This window comes from Carassius carassius, chromosome 42, assembly GCF_963082965.1.
Source record: "Carassius carassius chromosome 42, fCarCar2.1, whole genome shotgun sequence".
NCBI classification, from domain to species: Eukaryota; Metazoa; Chordata; class Actinopteri; order Cypriniformes; family Cyprinidae; genus Carassius; species Carassius carassius.
Genome location: NC_081796.1, coordinates 26,463,026 through 26,487,493, shown reverse-complemented (window position 1 = coordinate 26,487,493; position 24,468 = coordinate 26,463,026). Strand labels below are relative to the sequence as shown.

The 24,468-nt window shown below is 37.8% G+C and overlaps 2 protein-coding genes and 1 long non-coding RNA gene across 3 annotated transcripts in view; 2 read left to right on the top strand and 1 right to left on the bottom strand.

The window, feature by feature from the left end:
* The window catches only part of slc22a17 (solute carrier family 22 member 17), a 12,908-nt gene extending 5,253 nt beyond the window's left edge, over positions 1 to 7,655 (top strand). The window contains exons 3-10 of the mRNA XM_059535452.1: positions 1,898 to 2,001; positions 2,069 to 2,223; positions 2,318 to 2,483; positions 3,612 to 3,718; positions 3,809 to 3,917; positions 4,230 to 4,453; positions 4,730 to 4,841; positions 6,181 to 7,655. Coding sequence (XP_059391435.1) covers positions 1,898 to 2,001; positions 2,069 to 2,223; positions 2,318 to 2,483; positions 3,612 to 3,718; positions 3,809 to 3,917; positions 4,230 to 4,453; positions 4,730 to 4,841; positions 6,181 to 6,457 — 1,254 coding nt within the window. The 3' untranslated portion in view covers positions 6,458 to 7,655. The remainder of the gene's footprint in view (positions 1 to 1,897; positions 2,002 to 2,068; positions 2,224 to 2,317; positions 2,484 to 3,611; positions 3,719 to 3,808; positions 3,918 to 4,229; positions 4,454 to 4,729; positions 4,842 to 6,180) is intronic.
* A 2,440-nt stretch (positions 7,656 to 10,095) lies between these two features.
* On the top strand, positions 10,096 to 21,635 carry LOC132124448 (myosin-7-like). Its single transcript, XM_059535449.1, has 38 exons — positions 10,096 to 10,523; positions 10,905 to 11,113; positions 11,211 to 11,354; positions 11,434 to 11,590; positions 12,118 to 12,145; positions 12,228 to 12,330; positions 12,431 to 12,523; positions 12,603 to 12,666; positions 12,755 to 12,853; positions 12,937 to 13,040; positions 13,162 to 13,300; positions 13,381 to 13,499; positions 13,601 to 13,750; positions 13,825 to 13,995; positions 14,113 to 14,422; positions 14,521 to 14,600; positions 14,735 to 14,940; positions 15,048 to 15,171; positions 15,421 to 15,557; positions 15,633 to 15,888; positions 15,981 to 16,223; positions 16,302 to 16,478; positions 16,552 to 16,697; positions 16,785 to 16,875; positions 16,955 to 17,344; positions 17,460 to 17,586; positions 17,689 to 17,807; positions 18,013 to 18,209; positions 18,288 to 18,471; positions 18,568 to 18,733; positions 18,835 to 18,959; positions 19,648 to 19,956; positions 20,059 to 20,262; positions 20,355 to 20,651; positions 20,794 to 20,898; positions 20,975 to 21,070; positions 21,155 to 21,289; positions 21,516 to 21,635. The coding sequence occupies exons 2-38, from the start codon at positions 10,913 to 10,915 to the stop codon at positions 21,534 to 21,536; spliced, it is 5,817 nt and encodes a 1,938-aa protein (XP_059391432.1). The 5' UTR covers positions 10,096 to 10,523; positions 10,905 to 10,912; the 3' UTR covers positions 21,537 to 21,635.
* LOC132124452 (uncharacterized) lies at positions 21,492 to 24,179 on the bottom strand. The gene is made up of 3 exons (XR_009426763.1): positions 24,032 to 24,179; positions 23,782 to 23,914; positions 21,492 to 21,609 (listed from the first exon to the last, which is right to left on the bottom strand). It is a non-coding gene; the product is annotated as an uncharacterized LOC132124452 (long non-coding RNA).
* Positions 24,180 to 24,468: the final 289 nt, after the last annotated feature.

Sequence of the window (24,468 nt, the reverse complement as noted above, 5' to 3'; positions counted from 1 at the left end):
CAACATTTTATTTTAATTTTAATGGTGTCCATTCATTTTAGACATTTTTTGTTGTTTTCCTTCTCTTTATTTTTTATGTTCCTTAGATTTTAAAATTTGTAATTTATGAATTGTAAGAACAGTAATTAATTTGTGAGTGTGTAATTCCTCCCAGTGAAGTTTGTATTCAATGAAAGATGCGAAACGAGGATGACTCTAAAGATAGTTGATGCTGTTTGTGGTTTTCCCTGAAGACTCGTCATGTGTAGAGTAGAACTGGTTTGTTCACATTTCAGCTGACAAACTCTTTTGTGTCGTAATGCAGCTATTTGATCACATGACATGTGACTCGTTCTGCTGCTGCTGACGGTTAGAATCCATTTGTGATATTATCAGTTTTATTTTAGTCTTATTTATATACTTTTATAGTTATTATTTAAATATTTTGAATTACATTATATTTTTGGCTTTAGAATAAAGTTTAAGTAACCCTTATTATTTACGTTTGTCTTTTTTGTTTACATTTTATATAAAACTTTATTTTTATTTTTATTTAAGTTCTTCATCTTGAATTCATTTCAATATAAAAGATTTGAATTAACATTTACATTTTCAGTTTTTAATTTAAGTCTAAGTACATGTGCTTGTATTTTGTTTTTAATTAATTCTAAATAGCTTTAATTTATTTTTTATTTGTTTTAGAAATTTTTGTACTTTTTTAGGCAACATAATTTTCATTTAAGATTTCAGTGTAATACGATAAAAATTTTGAATCGTAGATTTTGTTTTTAATTTAAGTTTTAGTTATTATTGTAATATGCATTTTTTGTTGTTTATATATTTCTAAATAGTTTTAGATTTCATATACAACTAATTTATTTTAAATTTTAGTAATTTAAGTTAATTTCATTTTTATTTGATTTCAATACAGAAGATTTGAATTAACTTTTACATTTAAATTCAAGTTTTAGTAATTTTGTAATGTGTGTGTTATTTTCAGAAAAATTCTATATAGGTTTAATTAATTTTTTATTTCAGTTTTTAGTAATTTTAGTTCTTTAAACTTACATTTATTTCAATACAAAAGATTTGAATTAACTTTTCAATTTACATTTTCAGTTTGTAATTTAAGTCTAAGTAAATTTGTACTGTGCTTGTAATTTTTTTAAAATTAATTCTAAGTAGCTTTAATTAATTTTTTTATTTCAGTTTTATTTTTAGATATTTTAATACTTGATCTTTCACTTAGTTGCCAAGGCAACATTTCAAATTTTCATTTAAGATTTCAATCTAATATAAAATTGTAAAATTTGTGAATAGTACACTTTACATTTTAGATAATTTTGTAATGTGCATTTGTCATTTTTTTATATATATATATTATATATTGTATATATTCATTTATATATTTAGTACTTCAAATTATTTCATTTCATGAACATTTATTTTATTATATGTATATTTTTTGTGCCAAATGAACATTTCTAGCTTTGGTTTAAGGTTAGGTTTTTTTAATAAATTTTTTTATTTCAGATTAATTTTTTTTGTGTTTCTGTAGCTCAAGTGGTAGATCATTGTGTTATCAAGCGCAAGGTTGTGGGTTCGTATCCCAGGGAACACATGTTAGGAAAAATTGTTAACCTGAATGCACTATAAGTCGCTTTGGATAAAAGCGTCTGCTAAATGCATAAATTAAATTCCAAAACAATTTTAACAGTTTAGTTAACAGTACCAACACTGGATATTAAAGCTCTGATGCAAAGAACTGTTCATGAATGTTCAGCATGACCAAACATTTTCAGCGTTTGCTGCTTTAGCACGGAAGACGACGACGTGAAGTATTTTAAAATCGCTTGTTGAGTTCGCCTGATACAACTGACTTCCTGTCTGCTCTGTCCTGACTTCCTGTTGTCGTCAGTGGGATCTGGTGTGTTCGCGGTACTGGCTGGTTCCAGTCGAGGAGGTGTGCTTCATTCTGGGGACGCTGACCGGCTGTCTGGGTTTGGGATACATGGCTGACCGGTGAGGAACTGTCTGTGGTCTTGTTGTGTATTTGATGTCAGAGGTTGATTTGTTGGTTGTGTTTCAGGCTGGGCAGACACAAGTCTCTGCTGGTGTCTCTGATGCTGGCGGTGGTTTTCGGGGTGCTGGCGTGTGTGTCGCCCTCGCCGCCCGTCTTCATCACCATGCGCTTCTGTCTGGCCGCGGCGAGCGCTGGCGTCTACCTCACGCTATACGTCACACGTAAGTCAAACAGTGATGCTACACTGCAAACAAGTCTCGATCGGCTGGTGTTTTAAGTATGACGTCACAACTGTTTCTCTGTGTTTGGCTGTAGGTGTGGAGCTGTGTGACCCCTCGCTGCGGCTGCTGGCCACGATGATGTCCGGTCTGACCGTGTTTGCGGGCGAGCTCCTGTTGTTGGCTGTGGCCCTCGGCTGTGGCTCCTGGAGGGGCCTTTTAGGAACCGGAGCTGCTCCTCTGTCATTGTTCCTGTGCTACGGGTCAGTCCCTGATGAATGCCACCTACTGATCATGTGGTGTTTGGTTTACTGTTACTATAACTGTTAGGAATGCATTAACAGTAAAAAATACAAATTTTAAAAAATGCACTTTTTTTCTAACTGTAAAGAACTAAGGCTACATGCTAGTGTTTCAATGTGGGTTTTACTTTAAATTATTATTGCGAAATAAATTATATATGCAAATAAAATTATTGCAAAATTAAAACTAAACTTGTTACTTGAAATTAAATACATTTTAGCTAAAAAAAAAGTATAATACAAAATAGTAATCATAATGTTTCTCAATAATACTAAAATAATTATATATCAGTATAAAATATATAAAATACAACATACACACATATACAGTATATATATATATATATATAATTTTTAAAAAGTGAAAAACTGTGTTTGTGCTATGGTACCAAAATTATTGCAGAGAAGCATGAAAATGTATGTATTTATATGCATTTGGCCGATGTTTTTATCCAAAGTGACTTCAATTGCATTCAAGGTTTACACTGTTTTTAATAAACGTATGCATTTCCTGGGAAACGAACCCATGACTTTGGCATTGCTACTGCTTTGAGCTACAGGAAAATCACAAAACAATATTCAGATCATCACCAAAATCCAAAGGGATTAATAAAAGCATGATCTTAGTCACAATGTAAGACCATAAGAAAACACTGACCTGGTAACAGAAGTGTTGATCTCTGAAAACATTTCTGTGAGCTGCCTCCAAAAAAAAAAAAACACACACATGTAAGGTGATTCATTTGTTGCATAACATAAACAGGGTTTCCTGCAGGTCAGGCCTTCAGTGGATAATATCTCTTCTGTTATTAAACTGGCTCAGCATCAACACTGTGGCATCTGGGAACAGGAAGATTTTCAACACTTCATCTGCCTAAATGCAGAGCGACTGCTCTTTCAGGAATATTGATCTGAAATTCCCTGTGAAGCTTGAGAGCTCTGAGTGCAGCCAGCGCACATTAGCGTTCGTTAGTAATGACGGATCACCTTTGTTTCTATGACAAACAGACTGTCCTGCTTCTCCCAATTGAGCAGATTATCTCATTACTGTATGAAGCTGCTCTTTTAGATGCTGTTTGTTGTCTTCAGGATCCCGGGAGTGTTTCCTGAATCGCCGCGCTGGCTTCTGCTCTCCGAGAGAACGGGAGACATGAACTCCTTCACCGAACGGCAGAGAGACGAAGACAGCTTCACGGGTCAGTTTTCCCTCATTCATTCATGTTTCCGTCTAATGTTAGTTGAGTTCTCAAGAAACAAACTGTGCGTTGTTGTGTCTGATGATGCAGAGCTGGACACAGACTTGTCCTCGTCTCCTGGACGTCCTCGTCTGTCCTTCCCAGAGCTGCTGCACAGCAGAAACATCTGGAAAAACCTGTGTGTGCTGGGATTCACTTCGTAAGTCATTCCTTCTGGTAAACGTCTTTCCTGATGTGCTGAAGTGGTCACGTTTTGGATGCTGGAGTCAGACTGCACTTGCAAAGTAACATCAAAATAGTCAGAAATAAAGTTTATTTATTTATTCTTCGGTTGACATTCTTGACAATTGAGCAATATGGATTACCAAAGCTGAAATATATATATATTTATTATTTTCTTTCTTTACTTTTAATAGATTTTTTTTAATGCATGCATGCATTTATTTATTTATTCACACGTGCATTTATTGTATGATTATTAGGTGGACTGGTTGTGTGTTCTTGTGTTCAGGTTCATCTCTCATGGCATCAGTCACTGCTACAGCTCCTTCAGAGGTGATGTCAGAGGATTCACCCCCAGTTTCTATTGGACGTACCTGCTGTCTGTATGTGCAGGGGGCGGGGCCTGGCTGTTGCTCTGGGCAACAGTGGACAGGTTTGGTCGTCGTGGAATTCTTCTTCTAGCCATGACCTTGACCGGACTGGCGTCCCTAATCCTGCTCGGACTCATGGACTGTTAGTGTTTTTTAATACTTACAATTCTTTTCTAAAAAATTATAGAAATGCATTTGGTAAAAATAATTTCACAATGCAAAAAAAAGTCTAAAAATAGATTTGCACTCAGAATTATTTGGAAATTAAAATGTATTCATTTAGAAATCTGCTTTTATCCGAAGCGAGTTTCAATTTGAACGAAGTACAAGCCATACAAAGTTTCAAGCATTCTCCAGATAATTCTTTGAGGTATTTTGCTTTATAAAGTCTAACGTTGAGATGAATGTGTCCCTGCAGATCTGAGTGAGTCAGCCATGACTGTGTTCTCTATAATGGGCCTGTTCTCGTCCCAAGCAGCCGCCTCCCTCTCTATTCTCTTCACCGCTGAAGTCATGCCCACCATCATCAGGTAAACACACGCTCCCGCGGGGCTGGTTACTAGCACACCCTCGTAACATCACGCTTATTTTAGCTCTTGAAGCAGCAGAATGCATGTGATGTATGGACAATGAGACAGTGAAGAGTCCCTATTGGACTCCAGAGAGCCGGTTGGGGATGTAATTCATGCATCTCTTCTGTGTGGTTCTGGCTTCCTGTCAAGAGTGTTTCTCCTGGGAGGAAACAGAGCGAAAAGTTTGCACCAGTTGTTCTTGTCTTTCACTTATTAATAGTTTTCACATATTATAGCCGATAGAGCATGAAATTAACAAATGGCAAGGTCATGGGTTTGATTCCAAGGGAATGTATGAAGTAATAAAATGTAAATCCTAAATGCACTTGATAAAAAAGAAATATAATGCATGTAATAATGTCGCCAGTGTTATGATATCTAATTCTAATGTTGGGAGTTGCCACCCGTGCTGCCTTCACAAGCTATGATTGAAGATTTCCTATTTGGAGTTTGTAACATTTAAGTGCTTTGTTTTCCGAAAGAAATAGAACTCTTGGAGGAAACCATGTACATTCATTCTTTCTAGAGCCAAAACATACTGAAGTTGTTTAGTGAATATTCAACAGATTTTGAATGAAATGTAGCATCCCATCTATTGACAACCATATGAAAATGGGAGTTTCGGTCAAATAAATGCATTGTTAAAAAAATGCATTGGTTACTTATAAACAAATATATACTCTAAGGGGAAAATAAAGAAATAAAGAAAATGAATGCAACTTAAGAGTCAGTACAGATATAGTTCTCTTCGCTGCCAAATTATGGCTTGGGTATAATTGAGGCCTTCAATTTCCAACTACGAAAATTGTATTTACGATAATTCCGATATCAAGTGAAGACAACTTCAAAAGTTCCATTATGCTTCTACTTTTCTTCAACCAATAGTCCAGAAATGCTTCCATTTAGACAGTAGATTTCATATTATAAAACAGATCGTTCTAGTCCTTTATTCTGATTGGAGCCATGTTCAAATCTGTATCTAAATTACAAAGTAACATACACCCTTGTTTACTTCTGTGTGTTGCTCGGCAACCACTTTGTTGCAACCACAACTGTTTCTGAGGAGCTACATTGTTCGGTGGAAGAATACTGTTTGTATTAATATCATTACACTTAATTTGCGAAACTTTGTTTATTTTGTGAAACCATACTTTGCATATGGAATTCCCACTTTATAAAAGCAATAAACCCAACAACTAACAATGCTCCCGAATTGTTACAAGTTCACTGTAAACCATGGCTTTTAGAAACATACCACGAAAGTGGCGATTTTAATGTCCCATTGTTGTGTCCACAGAGGAAGTGGTGTGGGAGCGGTCATGGCTTTGGGATGCGTGGGTCGCCTCAGTTCTCCTCTCATGGATCTGCGTAATCACTACGGCTACTTCCTGCACCATGTGGTCTACTCGTCTCTGGCCCTGCTGGCGGTCCTCTCCATCCTGCTTCTCCCGGAGAGCAAACGCAAACCCCTTCCACAGACGCTGGCGGATGGAGAACAGTACCGCCGGCCTCCACTGGTGCGAAGACGTAGAGATAACGTTCCTCTTCTGGCTACGCCCAACCCAGAGACCTAGCCTTCACTCTTCAACTGCAAATACTGAGGGACTGACCTCGGAGTCCCGTCCTAATACTCCTGTATTTGTAGTCATTCCTAACAGGTGTCGGTGGAGTCATGGCACATGGACCCATCATGTAAGAGTTGAAGGGACCGCGTCCACAGAGTACTCAAACGCTTGTCAGCGCTCAGTGGCATAAACCATGAGACAAGGGCATACTCTTGACTAAACATTGAATTCTGACCCATGTAGCATTCGGTGACTTATAAGTAATATATTAGACCAATATGAGACAAGGGCTCAAATGGTAGTTTTGAAATCTATTTATCCCTGTGAAAACAGGCTTAAGTTCTCACTCCAGATGGAATTGTTCTCTTGGTTCTTTTACACGTTGCTGCTAAGAATGGCGCGCCCAGAGGATCGCTGAAGAACTGATCAGTGCTTCAAAGATCGTTTATGTGCACTCTGATTAGACTGAGGCATGATACCAGAAACACTTATTACTGTATGTTACACGTCACTCTTTGTTAAAGGAATATTATAGGAATGCAACTTGAGTTATACTGTACGTACAGAAGCTGGGATGTCTTGTCAATTACTCCATTTTATGTCTCTATTGCACGGCCAGGTGTTATTTTTTAAAGAACCGATTAAAAAACATAATATATAAAAACATATATCCTCCAGATTTCTGCTTTTAACCCCTCTTGTGCAACATCCATTCTTTTACCGTTCACTTATCCTGTTTTGTACAAACTAAGAGAGGAGGAAAGTTGTAATAAACCTGTAATATTCCTCTAATGAGGATGATTGAAATCACACTGATCGTAACGTCCCTTATTTCTGTTGCTTACCTTAAACATGAAGAGTATGATAATAGAGGGAAGAAACGCACAGGTTCATTTGAATATTGACACGGTCAGGATTTATTTGTGTCTGATGTCTTTCTGTTTTGTCTTTGCCTATTGCATTTTCAGTCTGATTATGAAATAAGGAACATTTGTAGCTTTCTCTTGTAAACGCGTCTTTGTGTTAGATTCTTTAAAATGCACTTAATAGTTCTGAATTGTTAGTAATAATTTAATTATTACTACTACTTTAATAATAAAGGATAGTAGTAATAAGTCTGATGATTGCGCAACACTTTCTAAACAATGCTGTAATTATTAATTAATCTTTAATCAACTCTAATTACAAATAAAATCTGGTAAAACCACATGTTTGTCAAGTGATTGGAATATGTGCTTTGAAAGTCATTCAGACATTGGTGTCGTTGAATGTTCTGCTGTACCTCCGGTCCTTCAATATTCTGCTGGTTTGCGTATTTTTAGCTCTTTTAGTTTTTGTCGGTGAGCTCATTTCAGACGTGGCCAGTGATTCACCATAAAAACACTCTGGACAGCAGCTCCTGATTCTGTAATGGTCAGAAAGGTCAGTTTGTTTATCCTGCAAAGCTTTACTATAGCGCCCCCTAATGTTTACACAAGCTGCTATTAAAGATCCCAAAACTGGATTACCACAGTCTTTGCAAACCTTGAAAAAAATGTGTGACCCTGGACACAAGGGTTAGTTTTTTTCGTAATTGAGATTTATACATCATCTGAAAGCTAAATAAATAATATTTCCATTGATGTATGGTTTGTTAGGATAAGGCAACATTTGGACGAGATACAGCTAATGGAACATCTGGAATCTGAGGGCGAAATCTTTTTTTTGAGAAAATTGCCTTTAAATTTGTTCAAATGAAGTTCTTAGCAATGCATGTTACTAATCAAAAATTAAGTTTAATTATATTTACAGTAGGAGATATCTTCATGGAACATGATCGTCACTTAATGATTTTTGGCATTAAAGAAAAATCAGTAACTTTGACCCATTTAATGTATTTTTGGCTATTGCTACAAATATACCCCAGAGACTTAAAACTGCTTTTGTGCTCCAGGGTCACATGTATATAAAAAAATCCTTCTTAGCTTAAGTCTTGGCAAGTGATATGAATTGCTAGTGATTTTCTTGCTATGAGCAGAAATTGCCCTCAGTGAGTGAATTTTTTTATAAAATGTTATCTTTTCAATGTTAAGTCTTTCATTGGTTGAAATGTCTGGGAACCCTGAATACAAATATAGCTGTCATGATACTCAATGTTAAAAGATCAATTTTCTTGTGCTTTTATATATATATATAATTATCAGCTTTCTCGATTACCAAAAGAATCATTAGTGACAGGCTTAAATTGAAATGTATTTCAGTATAACATTAGACATTATCAAACAGAGTCTCTTAGAGACAGCAGAGACTAATTTAGCCCCATAACTCTATTGAATTACCAGCTGGTCACTTGCATCCTCTCTCAAACTGTAAATCATCTAGATCAATCGACTGCTCGACCTTGTTAGATTCTTGCCTAGAGATTTCAAGTCTCTGAGGGTTTGGTTGTAGATGTTATGAAGGCATGCACAATGAAAACAATCTCACTTGTTGAACACTTGCACCTTGTTAACATCTGACACTTGCTGCTTGGTTGTCTTCACTTGGCATGACATCTAATTATAGCTCTTCTTCATTGTCACGCTGGTTGAAACCATTCTTGTCTGTTGGCAAGTATACAAACAATTCTTCCCTAATTAGAGATTTCAAATGTTTAGTTTCTATAATCATCAAAATAACAAGAGTAAAAGGTCAACAACAGAACTAGATCAGAATAAGAAAGCTGTGTTTTATTAGTTTAGATAATTGACACTATGACGGCGGCACGTATGCAGCAGTGCTGGGCAGGCAACCAAACATTTGACCCGACAGAAAGACAATACCTCATACATCTCGCTTGTCTTGTGACGGTGGAGGCATGCACAGGATATCAGAGCAAGGCCATCACCGCCGCTTTAGCTTCACCAATGCAATACACCAAAGTGGTCCATCACTCTTCCTTTGTTTATATTTGTCTTTCAGTGAAACGTTCCACAGCGTTACATAAATGGAAGCGCTAACCTGTGATTCTCAATCAATGGGCGTCACTTTCCAGGAATTTCACAGGGTTATCTTTGTACTCAAGGACAAATGTGGGGAGACGATCCTGTGCCAGTGAGGCAAGGAATGATTTCATCTGTCGCTCAGTGACCTTCAACCAATCTGAACCTATTGTATGACAGATAGTTGTTAAATGACATTTCAAACTGTTTCTGTTGTCTTTAGTAATTGATTCCATCATAAAACAATTATTTAATGAACAGCAAAAATTGGATGAGAGTTTACATCCCCATTTATCCTTCAGTTGCATACAGTAATCAATCAAAACAAGTGATATAGATGAAGCCTGTGTCTTTATAATATGAGAAATGGTGCTTTGGTGATCAACTGATGTTGGTGCATTGGGAGAAAATGAAAAAGCAAACACCATGGTTGAGTCTCAATGGTTACTTTATTAGGATTACTTACCTGTTTGGTCATTAGCCAGTGACTTTACCAGACAGTTCCAAAGCTAGTTTAGAACAAAAACAAAGGTATATACTTGTAACTCCAAAATTATATGTGCATTTATACATATATGTATAATGCAACAAGCTAATAATGTTTTTTTTCTGAATTCCTGCTTATCATGCTTTTGTGAATACAAAGAGGGTTTAATGGTGAAAGCTTTGTCTTTTGTCATTTTAATTGTCCTCTAGTAATAATTATCCATTATGGGATGTTGTTGGAAGCGGTGGAATGACTGGTGTGTATGAAAAACTATGCTTATCCCTCCCTACCTCAGCTGAACCAAGCACAATAGCATTTTGGCATAACAGTGTGTCAACTCCCTTATTTAGATGGATAGTGGCTTTATAAAAGAGAGGAAGGGCACACTGTTGAGAGGATCCTCAGCTTCAGCCATCAAACTTTCCCTCACAACTTTTGAACAGGTAATATGCAACTCTTTAAAAGTCATCAAACGAGCTGAAGTCTTTCTTTAATCAATATTTTGAATCATAATGAGATTCTAATAACTTTGTAATTCATGGTGATGGATTTTGAAACATTATCTCTGATCGTATTGGTTGTAGGGGACTGTTTGTGGAAACATTTTCTGTGTTGGCAGCTGTCAGAGGTAATGCCCCTCATATTAGTGTTTCATGGTCGTAATGCATGTGTTTGAACATGAAATTTGTCAATTTGGTTTTACAGCAATAAAGCTTCATTAACAAGGGTAAAATGATTGATTGTAGCTTGAACCACTTTTTAATAACTTTTAAATATGTATGAAGTGTTTTTGCCTCATAGCAGCAAGTTCCAAATTTCAAATTTTTAAGCTTTCGATGTTTGTTGGGTTTAGTGAAATATGGGATACACTGTTTTTGTTTCTTTTAAATTTGGTAATTTTGTTGTTTCTTATATATATAGACATTTTTATATGTGTCTTAAGCATCCAAATAGGTTCCTATATATATATGTTTGTGTGTGTGTACACTGTGTATGCTCTTGTGAGCAGGGTGAAAGATGGGAGATGCCCAGATGGCAGAGTTTGGAGCTGCTGCTCCGTACCTCAGGAAGTCAGACAGGGAGCGTCTGGAGGCCCAAACTCGCCCCTTTGACATGAAAAGGGAATGTTTTGTTCCTGATGCTGAAGAAGAGTATGTGAAAGGAACCATTTTGAGTCGGGATGGTGATAAAGTCACCTGTGAGACTGAAAAAGGCAAAGTAAGTAAGAGTTGAACTTGATCTTGATTATTGCTTCACTAGATTAGAGGAACTCATCGTTTTGAGTAATAACTGTTGGAATGTTTGCTTTTACCAGACTGTAACTGTGAAAGAAGCAGATATTCATCCTCAGAACCCGCCAAAGTTTGATAAAATTGAGGACATGGCGATGTTCACCTTCCTGCATGAGCCAGCTGTGCTATATAACCTCAAAGAGCGTTACGCAGCCTGGATGATCTACGTGAGTGGCGTCTTAAAACGCTCACACATTTACTTTATAACATATGAGCAGATCTGAAGCTGCTGTGAATCTCTTACAGACCTACTCTGGGCTCTTCTGTGTCACTGTCAACCCCTACAAGTGGCTCCCGGTGTACAACCAGGAAGTGGTCGTTGCCTACAGAGGAAAGAAGAGGAGTGAAGCTCCTCCTCACATCTTCTCCATCTCTGACAACGCCTACCAGTACATGCTGTCGGGTGCGTCAACTTGACACCACTGGTTCTGGTTTTAGTTTAGCACCCAGATACCTCATCAACCTGACACCAAAATAAATGAATACCAGTAAATGAAACTTGTATCTGACTTTCTCGTATGCACTATTTTTCTGCTTTGCATAGTTTTGTTTGTGGTTTTTGAGACTGTCACACAACTTGTCCATGTTGGCATTTGCCTAATTTGACTAGTTTCTATCAAGTGACAGATTATGGAAAAATAGTTTGATATATGATGTTTGACATCACTAAAATAAAATTGGAAGTGGTTTGATGTGTTTAGAAATTTCGAGCTTCTCACTATGCACACTTACATGGTTAGTTGCTTTTTATTAAATGCATTCAGCATTTTTTCTAGAATTGTCCATTCTTCACAATCCCATCAGAACATACCACCAGCTGTGAAACACCTTTAAGTTTGGATAATACTTCAAACCAAACTCTGATGTGTAGCACAGCTGGTGGTCTGTTCTGTTCTGTAATGCTATTTCATATGTTATTGCCCCCTTCAGATAGAGAAAACCAGTCTATTCTTATCACGTAAGTCTGCTTCTGTTAATCACTTTCTATAACAGTTAAAAAGTGTTGTGCAGTTCTTACCATGTTATCTTTAAACCTAAAGTGGAGAATCTGGTGCTGGAAAGACTGTGAACACCAAGAGAGTCATTCAGTACTTTGCCAGCATTGCGGCTAGTCCTTCAAAGAAGGAAACCACTGAAAAGAAGGTAAACTGAGAAGATCTGAACTTAAAATAAAACTTGTTGGACTGGCATTTTGTCTAATTTCCATTCATCATACACTAATTTCAAATGTTGTGTTTTCTAGGGAACTCTGGAGGATCAAATCATCCAGTGTAATCCTGCTCTCGAGGCCTTTGGCAATGCCAAGACCATCAGAAATGACAACTCATCTAGATTTGTAAGTCAATGAAATGGAGTTCAAAACTGAAGAACGAACTGAAGAACTGCCGATCAGTTTTTATATTTTTTTTAAACAGGGCAAGTTTATCCGCATTCACTTTGCTGCAAATGGAAAACTTGCTTCTGCGGATATAGAAACTTGTAAGAAAACTCATGCTTAGTTCCATTTTAAAATGTTAAACTTAATCCATTATATTAGTGATTTTAAAATAAATGCTCTCCTTGACAGATCTTCTGGAGAAGTCTCGTGTGACTTTCCAGCTTAAGGCTGAGAGAGACTACCACATCTTCTACCAGATCCTGTCTCAGAAGAAACCGGAGCTGCTGGGTGGGCAAATAAATTGTAACATCAAGACCTGCCTATGACACATTACAACATTTTGTCTGAGTGATTTATGCTTTTCCTCTCAGAGATGCTGCTGATCACAGCAAACCCTTACGATTATGCCTACATCTCCCAAGGAGAGACACAGGTGGCCTCTATTAATGATGCTGATGAGCTGATGGCAACAGATGTGCGTTATCCAAAACATGCATACATCTGTTTATATTGACTTCTCAAGCTTTAGAACTGAAGTCCATATAACATGCAATGTAATGCAATAAATTATTAGATACATTGTATATTTGCTGTAGGAAGCGTTTGATGTTTTGGGCTTCACCCAAGAGGAGAAGAACAGCATCTACAAGCTGACTGGTGCCATCATGCACTACGGCAACATGAGGTTCAAGCAGAAGCAGCGAGAGGAACAGGCAGAGGCTGATGGGACTGAGGGTCAGTATCAGGACAAAATGCTGAAAGGAAGTGTATGCATAGATTCATTATAGTCAACGTTGTTTTTTTATTGACGACAGATGCTGATAAAGCAGCTTATCTGATGGGTCTGAACTCTGCTGATCTCATCAAGTCTCTGTGCCACCCGAGAGTCAAAGTAGGAAATGAGTGGGTCACCAAGGGACAGAATGTCCAGCAGGTGGAGACTACTTTGTGATTTACATCACCTAATTATTAACGTACTGTTAACCTAACAATGAAAGCATAATTTTTTGTAACATATCAATGTCCATTGGGCAGGTGTACTATGCCACTGGTGCCTTGTCAAAATCAGTGTATGAGAAGATGTTTCTCTGGATGGTTGTTAGAATCAACCAATCCCTGGACACCAAACAGCCTCGCCAGTACTTCATTGGTGTGCTGGACATTGCCGGATTTGAGATCTTTGATGTAAGATTACATCTACTTATTAATGTTATTTAAGAACTTTGCCACTGTGATTCTACAATATTTTCCACCTGCAGTTCAACACCTTTGAGCAGCTGTGCATCAACTTCACTAATGAGAAGTTGCAGCAGTTCTTCAACCATCACATGTTTGTTCTGGAGCAAGAGGAATACAAGAAGGAGGCTATTGAATGGGTGTTCATTGACTTTGGCATGGACTTACAGGCTTGTATTGATCTTATTGAAAAGGTGGGTGCACAAAGCCTTTTTTTCCGGAACATCTCACCTTTAAGTTTTATTTAATATCCATTTTTGCTTTAAGTTACAAAAGGTTTATTTTAAGGTATAAACCTGTCTTCTCTGTAGCCCATGGGTATCATGTCCATCCTTGAAGAGGAGTGCATGTTCCCCAAAGCCAGTGATGCAACATTCAAAGCTAAGCTTTATGACAACCACTTGGGCAAAAGTGCTAACTTCCAGAAGCCTAGGATTGTCAAGGGTAAACCAGAGGCGCATTTCGCCCTGGTTCACTACGCTGGCATTGTTGACTACAACATCAATAACTGGCTGGTGAAGAACAAGGATCCTCTAAATGAGACGGTTGTTGGCCTGTATCAGAAGTCCACCATGAAACTGTTGGCTCACTTGTTTGCTAATTATGCTGGAGCTGATTCAGGTGTGTTTCAATGTCAAATGGGGAAAATCTGAGACAATTAAGGGTTTGATTCAAAGTAAAAAATTTTAAGTAAAAACTAAGTTTATTTCTTGCAACAGTCATGGCGGAAGGAGGTGGCAAAGTAAAGGAGAAGAAGAAAAAGGGCTCTTCTTTCCAGACCGTGTCTGCTCTCCACAGGGTAACATATAAAGTGTTTTGCACACTCACACAATTGTTTCTGTAATATTGTATGATTTAGTTTCGTAATCATTTTAATAAACATGACAACCTATAATATATGTTGGCAGAGTGATGGATAATATCTGTCCACAGGAGAACCTGAACAAGCTGATGACCAACTTGAGGTCAACTCACCCTCACTTTGTGCGCTGCATCATCCCCAATGAGACTAAGACTCCTGGGGCGATGGAGAATCCTCTGGTCATGCACCAGCTGCGCTGTAACGGTGTGCTGGAGGGCATCAGAATCTGCAGAAAGGGCTTCCCCAACAGGATCCTGTATGGAGATTTCAAGCAGAGGTACATTCACTTATGAATACAGGACATCTGACTTGCACTTGGGTGAAAAACGTACTTTACCAAATATAATTATCATCCAATATTCTCCAACTAATATTCAACAACAGATATCGTATCCTGAATCCTGCTGCCATCCCAGAGGGTCAGTTCATTGACAGCAGAAAAGGAGCTGAGAAGTTATTGGGCTCTTTGGAGATTGACCACAACCAGTACAAGTTTGGACATACTAAGGTATTCATGTTTAGAATTAGAATTTGTGTAATTATGTGTGTGCAGTTTTTCAGTTGTAACTTGTTCTTCTATCTCAGTTTAATGTATGAGAAAAGCAAGCAACTAAAAGGCTGACATATGTGAAAAGCGTACCATGGCTCTTGGGCAATTTCAGCATTTATCAGTTTGTTTGTGATCTAATGACTTTGACAGACTGCCTGATTTGTCTATGTATTGATCATAGGTCACTGACATAACATCCCTTTAAAGGTGTTCTTCAAGGCTGGTCTGCTGGGCACCCTTGAAGAAATGAGAGACGATCGTCTTGCTCTCATAATCACCAATCTTCAAGCTAGATCACGTGGTCTTCTCTCAAGAATTGAGTTCCAGAAGCTTGTTGAACGAAGGTAACTTTTGGACATCGAAATCTTTCAATATCTAATAGAAAGAGAAAATGGAACAGAAACTGTTTTATTTGGCAGAGATGCCTTGCTTGTGATCCAGTGGAATATCCGTGCCTTCATGGGTGTCAAGAATTGGCCCTGGATGAAGCTCTACTTCAAGATCAAGCCTCTTCTGAGATCTGCTGAAGCAGAGAAAGAAATGGCCAACATGAAGGAAGAATTCCTGAAGTTGAAGGAGGCTTACGCCAAATCTGAAGCTCGCAGAAAGGAGCTTGAAGAAAAGATGGTTACTCTTCTCCAAGAGAAGAATGACCTGCAACTCCAAGTCCAAGCTGTAAGTTCATGATTTTATAAATCAATTAATAAAATAGTATAATTAGAAAAACATTAGTGTGAATATAAATAAGTTTCTCTATCTGTAAACAGGAGCAAGATAATCTTTGCGATGCTGAGGAGAGATGTGAGGGTCTGATCAAGAACAAAATCCAGCTTGAGGCCAAAGTCAAAGAGCTGACTGAAAGACTGGAGGATGAAGAAGAAATGAATGCTGAGCTGACCACCAAGAAACGGAAGCTGGAGGATGAATGTTCTGAGCTCAAGAAGGACATTGATGATCTTGAGCTCACTCTGGCCAAAGTGGAGAAAGAGAAACATGCCACTGAGAACAAGGTCAGTTTTCAACACTGAACATGTCTGAGATGTAAGATTGGTTTGCGAGTCTCCTGATACAATTACACAATTCTGTAGGTTAAAAACCTGACAGAAGAGATGGCAGCTTTGGATGAGATCATTGCTAAGCTGACCAAAGAGAAGAAAGCTCTGCAGGAGGCACATCAGCAAACGCTGGATGACCTCCAGAGTGAGGAAGATAAAGTCAACACACTGACCAAAGCCAAAGCTAAGCTGGAGCAACAAGTGGATGATGTGAGTAGTTTGTTGATACTTCTGAAGTAAATGAACGATGAAACAAAAATGCTAAATACTATTGTCCTTCCAGCTTGAGGGTTCCCTGGAACAGGAAAAGAAACTTCGTATGGACCTGGAGAGGGCAAAGAGGAAGCTCGAAGGAGACTTAAAGTTGACCCAAGAGAGTGTGATGGACCTGGAAAATGACAAACAGCAACTGGAAGAGAGGATTAAAAAGTGTGTTTTACAAAGAGGGTGAAATAATGATTCAAGAATACAGTTCACAATCTTAACAGTTCCAATCAAATATTTTCTGCAATACAGGAAAGACTTTGAGATCAGCCAGCTCAACAGCAAGATTGAAGATGAGCTGGTAATGGCAGGTCAACTCCAGAAGAAACTGAAGGAGCTACAGGTTAAAATGTATCAATCTTAAAAAAAAGCTTCATTGTTAAGAATTCTAGCTTTAACTTTGGTTTTCCTCACATTACCAGGCTCGAATTGAAGAGCTGGAGGAAGAGCTGGAGGCTGAGAGAGCCGCTCGTGCCAAAGTTGAGAAACAGAGAGCAGATCTGTCCAGAGAACTGGAGGAGATCAGTGAGAGGTTGGAGGAGGCTGGTGGAGCCACCGCTGCCCAGATTGAGATGAACAAGAAACGTGAAGCTGAGTTACAGAAGCTGCGAAGAGACCTTGAAGAGGCCACTCTGCAACATGAGGCCACCGCGGCTACTCTGAGGAAGAAACATTCTGACAGTGTGGCCGATCTGGGAGAGCAGATTGACAACCTTCAGAGAGTGAAGCAGAAGCTGGAGAAAGAGAAGAGTGAACTTAGACTGGAACTGGATGATGTGGTCTCCAACATGGAGCAGCTTGCCAAGGCCAAGGTGATGAATACTTGTATCCATATTAGAATTTTTACTTGTCTTCACTTCAGCTGTTCTTTAGAATCATGTGCTCTTTCTGCTTTATTTAATATTCATTTATATAATATGTATACAGGCAAACCTGGAGAAAATGTGCAGGACCCTCGAGGACCAGATGACAGAATATAGAACAAAAAACGAAGAAGGACAACGCAGCATTAATGACTTTACCATGCAAAAAGCTAGGTTGCAGACCGAAAATGGTATGTACTCTGATAGGATATCACTGTATTTGTTTTTTTTACATACACATTCCTAAGTTCACACACTACTTTCTGTAATGTAATGGTTATATTTCTATATAGGGGAGCTTTCTAGACAGCTGGAAGAGAAGGATTCTTTGATCTCTCAGCTAACAAGAGGCAAGCAGTCCTACACTCAGCAAACTGAGGACCTCAAACGACAACTAGAGGAGGAAGTCAAGGTATTGTAACTACTAATACCCACAAGGTTAGCACAGCACAGTGTAGCAGTCATTCTCCTTAATTATTCATCTGCCTTGTCACCCAATAAGCTCTTTTAGGAGCAACAGGGTTTAAAACCCAAACCCCTTAAAGATACTAAAGCCTTATACTGCAGCTATGGATCATTCTCCATAACAGAAAACATTAATTTTAAATATCTTATAGGCTAAGAATACCCTGGCCCATGCAGTTCAATCTGCTCGTCATGATTCTGATTTGCTGAGGGAACAGTACGAGGAGGAGCAGGAAGCCAAAGCTGAACTGCAGCGGAGTCTGTCCAAGGCAAACTCTGAGGTGGCTCAGTGGAGAAATAAGTATGAAACTGATGCCATCCAGAGGACGGAAGAGCTGGAGGATGCTAAGTATGAAACAAGAAATACTTGGGTTTTTTACATGTAGCAAACCATACAAACATCTGACTGATTCTGTTATTCATGAAGGAAGAAACTGGCTCAGCGTCTGCAAGATGCAGAAGAAGCTGTGGAAGCAGTCAATGCTAAGTGCTCCTCTCTGGAGAAGACCAAGCACAGGCTGCAGAATGAGATTGAAGATCTAATGGTGGATGTAGAGAGATCCAATGCTGCTGCCGCTGCTCTAGACAAGAAGCAAAGAAACTTTGACAAGGTCAAAAAAAAAACATACTTACTGTATATAAATAATCTTTCACGATTCATCAAGCTCCAATGGTAGCTAAACAAAGTCCCTGAAACTATCAAACAGGTCCTAGCTGAATGGAAGCAGAAATATGAGGAGTCTCAGAGTGAGCTGGAAAGCTCCCAGAAGGAAGCCAGATCTCTGAGCACTGAACTGTTCAAACTGAAGAACTCTTATGAGGAGTCTCTGGATCATTTGGAGACCATGAAGAGAGAGAACAAGAACCTCCAAGGTGCCCGTTGTTTATCAGTCATTAAGAATTCACATATCATGAAAAGTAAATATTAATATCTTTTTAATGCATTAACCTATATTATATTTCCTAAAAAACAGAAGAGATTGCTGATCTTACTGAACAAATTGGGGAGAGTGGAAAGAACATTCATGAACTAGAGAAAATTCGTAAGCAGTTGGAGCAGGAAAAAGCTGAAATTCAAGCAGCTCTGGAAGAAGCGGAGGTAAAATGTTTGATATTTAGATGTAGCAGGTCTAGTTTTTCCAATTATACACTACAACTGTGGTCACCAACCTTTTAAGCACAGTATCCTTGACCTCAGCCTGTATGAAAGACAAGCTCTACCTACTGAAGGACTGATAGAAAAAGAAAGCCCAGACTGACCTTCCAATTTGAAGCTTTTTATTTAGTATTTCAATTAGTACTTCTTTAAATGCAGGTAAGAGGAGAAGAAAATGCAATTGCATTTGCAATCAAAACTTTTCTGAAGACAGTTCTCTTCAGTGGTACATTCATTCAACCACTCAACCCCAATTACATATTTATATTTTCTTCATGCATTTTGTAGATTGTGAATAGTGAGAATGCTCTGCCTGCTACAGTATTTTATTCTCTTTGGGTCCATCTTCAGTGTCTCTGGCCTTTGTTAAGGCATGGTGTATTTTTCTTAATCACTGTCCCAGTAGCTCTGGAAAATAACAGAAAAATAAGTATTAAAATAATACACAACAAAGACTGGAGAAATTTAATTATTTAATGTTATTTTCGAGAGCTATTGGAACAGTGATAAAGATCAACCAGTCAATCGCAATAAACAGGTTGGTGACCACTGCACTAGAACTTCTTGAAAATAATAAACAAATCAAACTTATCAGTACTTTTTTTAATGGTTAAATCCTTGGATTTGTCAGGGCTCCCTGGAGCATGAAGAAGGAAAGATCCTTAGAGCTCAGCTGGAGTTTAATCAAATCAAAGCTGATATTGAACGTAAACTGACTGAGAAAGATGAAGAGATGGAGCAGTCCAAGAGGAACCAGCAGAGAATGATTGATACCCTTCAGACCTCACTGGAATCAGAGACTCGCAGCAGGAATGAAGCTCTCAGACTGAAGAAGAAGATGGAGGGAGACCTCAATGAGATGGAGATTCAGCTCAGCCAGGCTAACAGACAGGCATCAGAAGCCCAGAAACAACTCAAGGGTCTTCATGGACATCTTAAAGTATGCCAGATTATATTTTAAACCAAAATGTTAGCGTTTAAAAAAACTGAAAATTTAACAAAATGATACAATATTCTCATTTGTAAAACCTGTTTTTTACAGGATGTCCAACTGCAACTAGATGATGCCCTTCGTGGTAATGATGATCTCAAAGAGAACATCGCGATTGTGGAGAGACGCAACAATCTGCTGCAGGCAGAACTGGATGAGCTGAGATCAATGGTGGAACAGACTGAGCGAGGAAGGAAACTGGCTGAGCAGGAACTGCTGGACATCAGTGAGAGAGTCCAGCTCCTGCATTCTCAGGTATGACACCTCTGTACTAGATAAACAGTACTAGTAAAACCCTCACAAGATTATCTAGAGACTATATGAATGTCCATATGGTCTATGTCTAGAACACCAGTCTGCTGAATCAGAAGAAGAAGCTGGAGGGAGATAATACTCAGCTTCAGACTGAGGTTGAGGAGGCAGTGCAGGAGTGCAGGAATGCTGAGGAAAAAGCCAAGAAGGCCATCACTGATGCTGCCATGATGGCAGAAGAGCTGAAGAAGGAGCAGGACACCAGCGCTCATCTGGAGCGCATGAAGAAGAACATGGAGCAGACCATCAAGGACCTACAGCACCGTCTGGATGAAGCTGAGCAGATCGCAATGAAGGGAGGCAAGAAGCAGGTCCAGAAACTGGAAGCCAGGGTTAGTTAATCAAACCAACAATTCTTAATTATGTTATTTTATTTCAAAATGCCTTACTTTCGTGGAGATGATTATTCATGAGAATTTAGGTTCAGAGATCAACAGATTTCTAAAAAAAATTATACATTTTTGATTTCTCTAGGTGAGAGAGCTGGAAAATGAGGTGGAGATAGAACAGAGAAAGGCGAGCGAGTCTGTGAAAGGAATCCGTAAATATGAGAGACGCATCAAGGAGCTCACCTACCAGGTCACTTTCTCTATTCAACATGATATCTCCATCCTCAAACCACCCAAACCAAAAATAATCAAACGTCTATTAACAGACTGAGGAAGACCGTAAGAATCTGGCTCGCCTTCAAGACCTCGTGGATAAGCTCCAGCTGAAGGTCAAGTCCTACAAGAGAGCTGCTGAGGAGGCGGTGAGTTTATTTGGTCATCCCTGTACTGTATATAAATTGTACATAAATATATTGTCTTTGCCAACAACCTTTTGTTTTAATCAGGAGGAACAGTCTAATTCTAATCTGACCAAGTTCCGTAAACTCCAACATGAGCTGGATGAAGCAGAAGAGAGAGCTGATATTGCTGAATCTCAGGTCAACAAGTTAAAAGCTAAGAGTCGGGACACAGGATCTAAGGTTAGTTATCTCAGTTTTACACAATATTTGGTGTGCTTACTATCTTAAAGTATAAAAAGACTCAGTGGAGCAATGAACAATGTTTAACCTTTGCACCATTTCACCATTCAGACCTAAACATTTTTTTGTCTTTTATGGGTCTCCTTATGTGTAGCATCAAAGTGTGTCTAAGATTTGATTTACTGCAAAACTCCAAACTTCTTTCTCTTCTCTCTCCCCCTCACAGAAAGGGCATGATGAAGAATGAAGCTCTCACTTGCATCTTTCTAAAAGACTTGTTTGGTTTGACTCGGTGCTTCTTGATGTCATTACCTGTAGTTCTTTAGAATAAAGTGTGCAAATTAAACTTTTTTTGTTGTGGTCTGTCATTTGAAAACAATCATTTAAAGAGTTATTTTATATTTGGTAGACACTTTCCTATTAATAGGAACGTACACATATTTGTGTATACAGTATATTTACATTTATTGGTTTTGCATTAGTCATTCATTTGCTCAATTATTTTAAATACATTTGAGTTTATCTTTGCAAATTTTCCAACTGACCAGATGTATTTTAATTGGTAATATGCAATTCGATGCACCATAAGCACTAGAGATTATTGGTGGTCAACCCAATTTAAAGGGTTAGTTCACATAAAAATGAAAATTAGACTTTGTTTTACTCACCCCCGTGGCATCCTAGGTGTATATGACTTTCTTCTTTCAGACAAATTCAGTTATATAAGTTATATATAAAATATCTTTGATCCTTCAAGCTATTTAATGCCACTCAGTGGGTGTTGCATGCATCAGTCCAAAAGAAGTTGAATAAAAAGCGTCCATCCTTAAACATTAAAGTGTAAAATACACTTTTGATTTAAGGATGGGTGCTTTTTATTTAACTTCTTTTGGACTGATGCATGCAACACCCACTGAGTGGCATTATGCATATAACTCAGACTGGATTTGTCTGGAAGATGAAAGTCATATACACCTAGGATGCCTCTGGGGTGAGTAAAACACAATTTTCATTTTTGGTTGAACTAACACATTGTTTAACTTTATGAAAAAATAAAATGATAGTGCTGTAGTGATTACTAGTGGGAATACAAACTGATCAATTCGCATGCTAAACCTCCTGGAGCATGTTAAATACTGCAGCAATGTAGAAATGCTAGCAACCAACAATACAGTAAATCAGTTAATCTGAAAAATTGGCCATCGCTCCAATTTAATAATATTATATACATGTAAATATAATTTATATACACTATTTTGATCTTTGTTGTTCCTGAAATTCATTAAACTGTATATTTGTAGTGCATGTAATTCGCACTACTTTTCCAATCCATTGCATATGAGAAATTCACTGATGCTAATTTCAAACTCATTATGGGGGTAAAACATAAGATTTTATAAGTAAAATTTCATGCATTTCATTTTGATTATAAAAGTTCTACACATTTTCCATCTTAAAATTCCACACTTTTCCAGACTCAAATTTCCAAAACTAAATTTTCAGATCATATTTAACATGTATTTTCTTTGTATTTGGTATATAGTACAGTAACCTGTAAATATTTTTATTTTCTCAGGGGTTTATTTATTGATTTTCTCAAAGTGACAACATATAGAACCCCTAAAAAAAAAAAAAAAAAAAAAAAAAAAAGCTTTTGCATGCACACAAGAAACTTATTTGTGCTTTTTAAAAACTTTTTTTGTGCTTACACGCATTACAATGTCTAGTTTTATATATGCTATAACCTATTTCTTTAGTGTGTCACTGCCATCTTACTACTGTATGAAGAAAATGAGTGAAAGAAAACTTGTCTTTCCATAGGGTAGTAGTACATCTAACATAACCCCAAATGTCAAATTTAATGCATGTTCTGTGGCGATGGAAAAACAACGACACATTGTGTGCATTGTCCTATTTTCCAAGTTCAAGGGTCTATAAAATAAGATTTTTGGCTTTGTTTAGGGCAGTACGTCATATTTAAGAAGAAACCCAAAATGTCTATAACCTGCATTTTTGATGAATAAAAAAGTATACTATGAATTAATGTGTTTGATGATCACTAAAAAAATCATTAAATAGTTGCCATGAAAACACACTTCTTGTATGATACATTTATTTCCACTAAATTCTTAAAGGGATAGTTCACTTTCAGTTGCTGGTCCCCATTGAATTCCATAGTATGGAAAAAACACACTGTGCAAGTCAATGGGGACAAGCAACTGAGGTGAACTATCCATTAAATGTTCTACTGTAGAAAACTAAATGGGGGCAAAAAGTCTGGAAATGCAAATATTAAAATTTTTTTCCATACGTCTCCAGACCTGGAAATTACTTCAATCAAATTCCATACTTTTCCAAACTGCGTGGAAACCCTGTGCTTGCGTATTTTATGACAAATGCTGCTTTACCAAACTGACATTATATGTATAAAGTCTTACAGAATACAGTTTAAAGTTAGTTATATTTTCTTCTAGAATGAAAAAAGCACCTACCACATTATTTACTATTTCTTGCATGAATGAAACCCAAGACTTTCTTTGGTAGATCGTTGCAGTCACAGTGTCTACCAAATAAAAAGGGTGCATCTCTGATGGACCAAAGTGTGTCCTCTAAACATCTTCCACACTGAAAGTGATTAAAGACATAATGCTCAAAACATCTACAGTAAATGTTAAAGATAAAAAAAATAATAATAATAACATAAATGTTTTAAATATCATTACTTTATTTAATCTGTCTCACCTGCATCAAGTGTCCTCCATTCTGTTGAGTGCATAAGGCTTGAGACCTGCAAAGCAAATCAAACGATTACTGTATTCAACAAGTCCAACTGAAAACTTCTAAATTGAACAGTGGATCTTTGATGAAGAGCCGTTGCTTGCCAGGCTGAACGCTGTATAATCAGTGTATGCGGGTAAACCTTATTAGTGTTGAAGGTGAAGCACAGTGCTGGAGGTGGAGTCTGAATAATGGGAGGAGCTTCTCAAAGGTTCACAGAGGAACCAACCATCCTGCAACCTTAAGCCACAGCAGAATGTACTTAAGACATACTGCTGTAAGTCAATAGATAATAACTGCTGGCTTGGCATCTCACAAGACCCTTGTGATTTAAGACATCTAGCAGTATCTTAAACTTTCACCTCTCATTCTTTAGGCTAACAGACGGTTGACCACTTCAG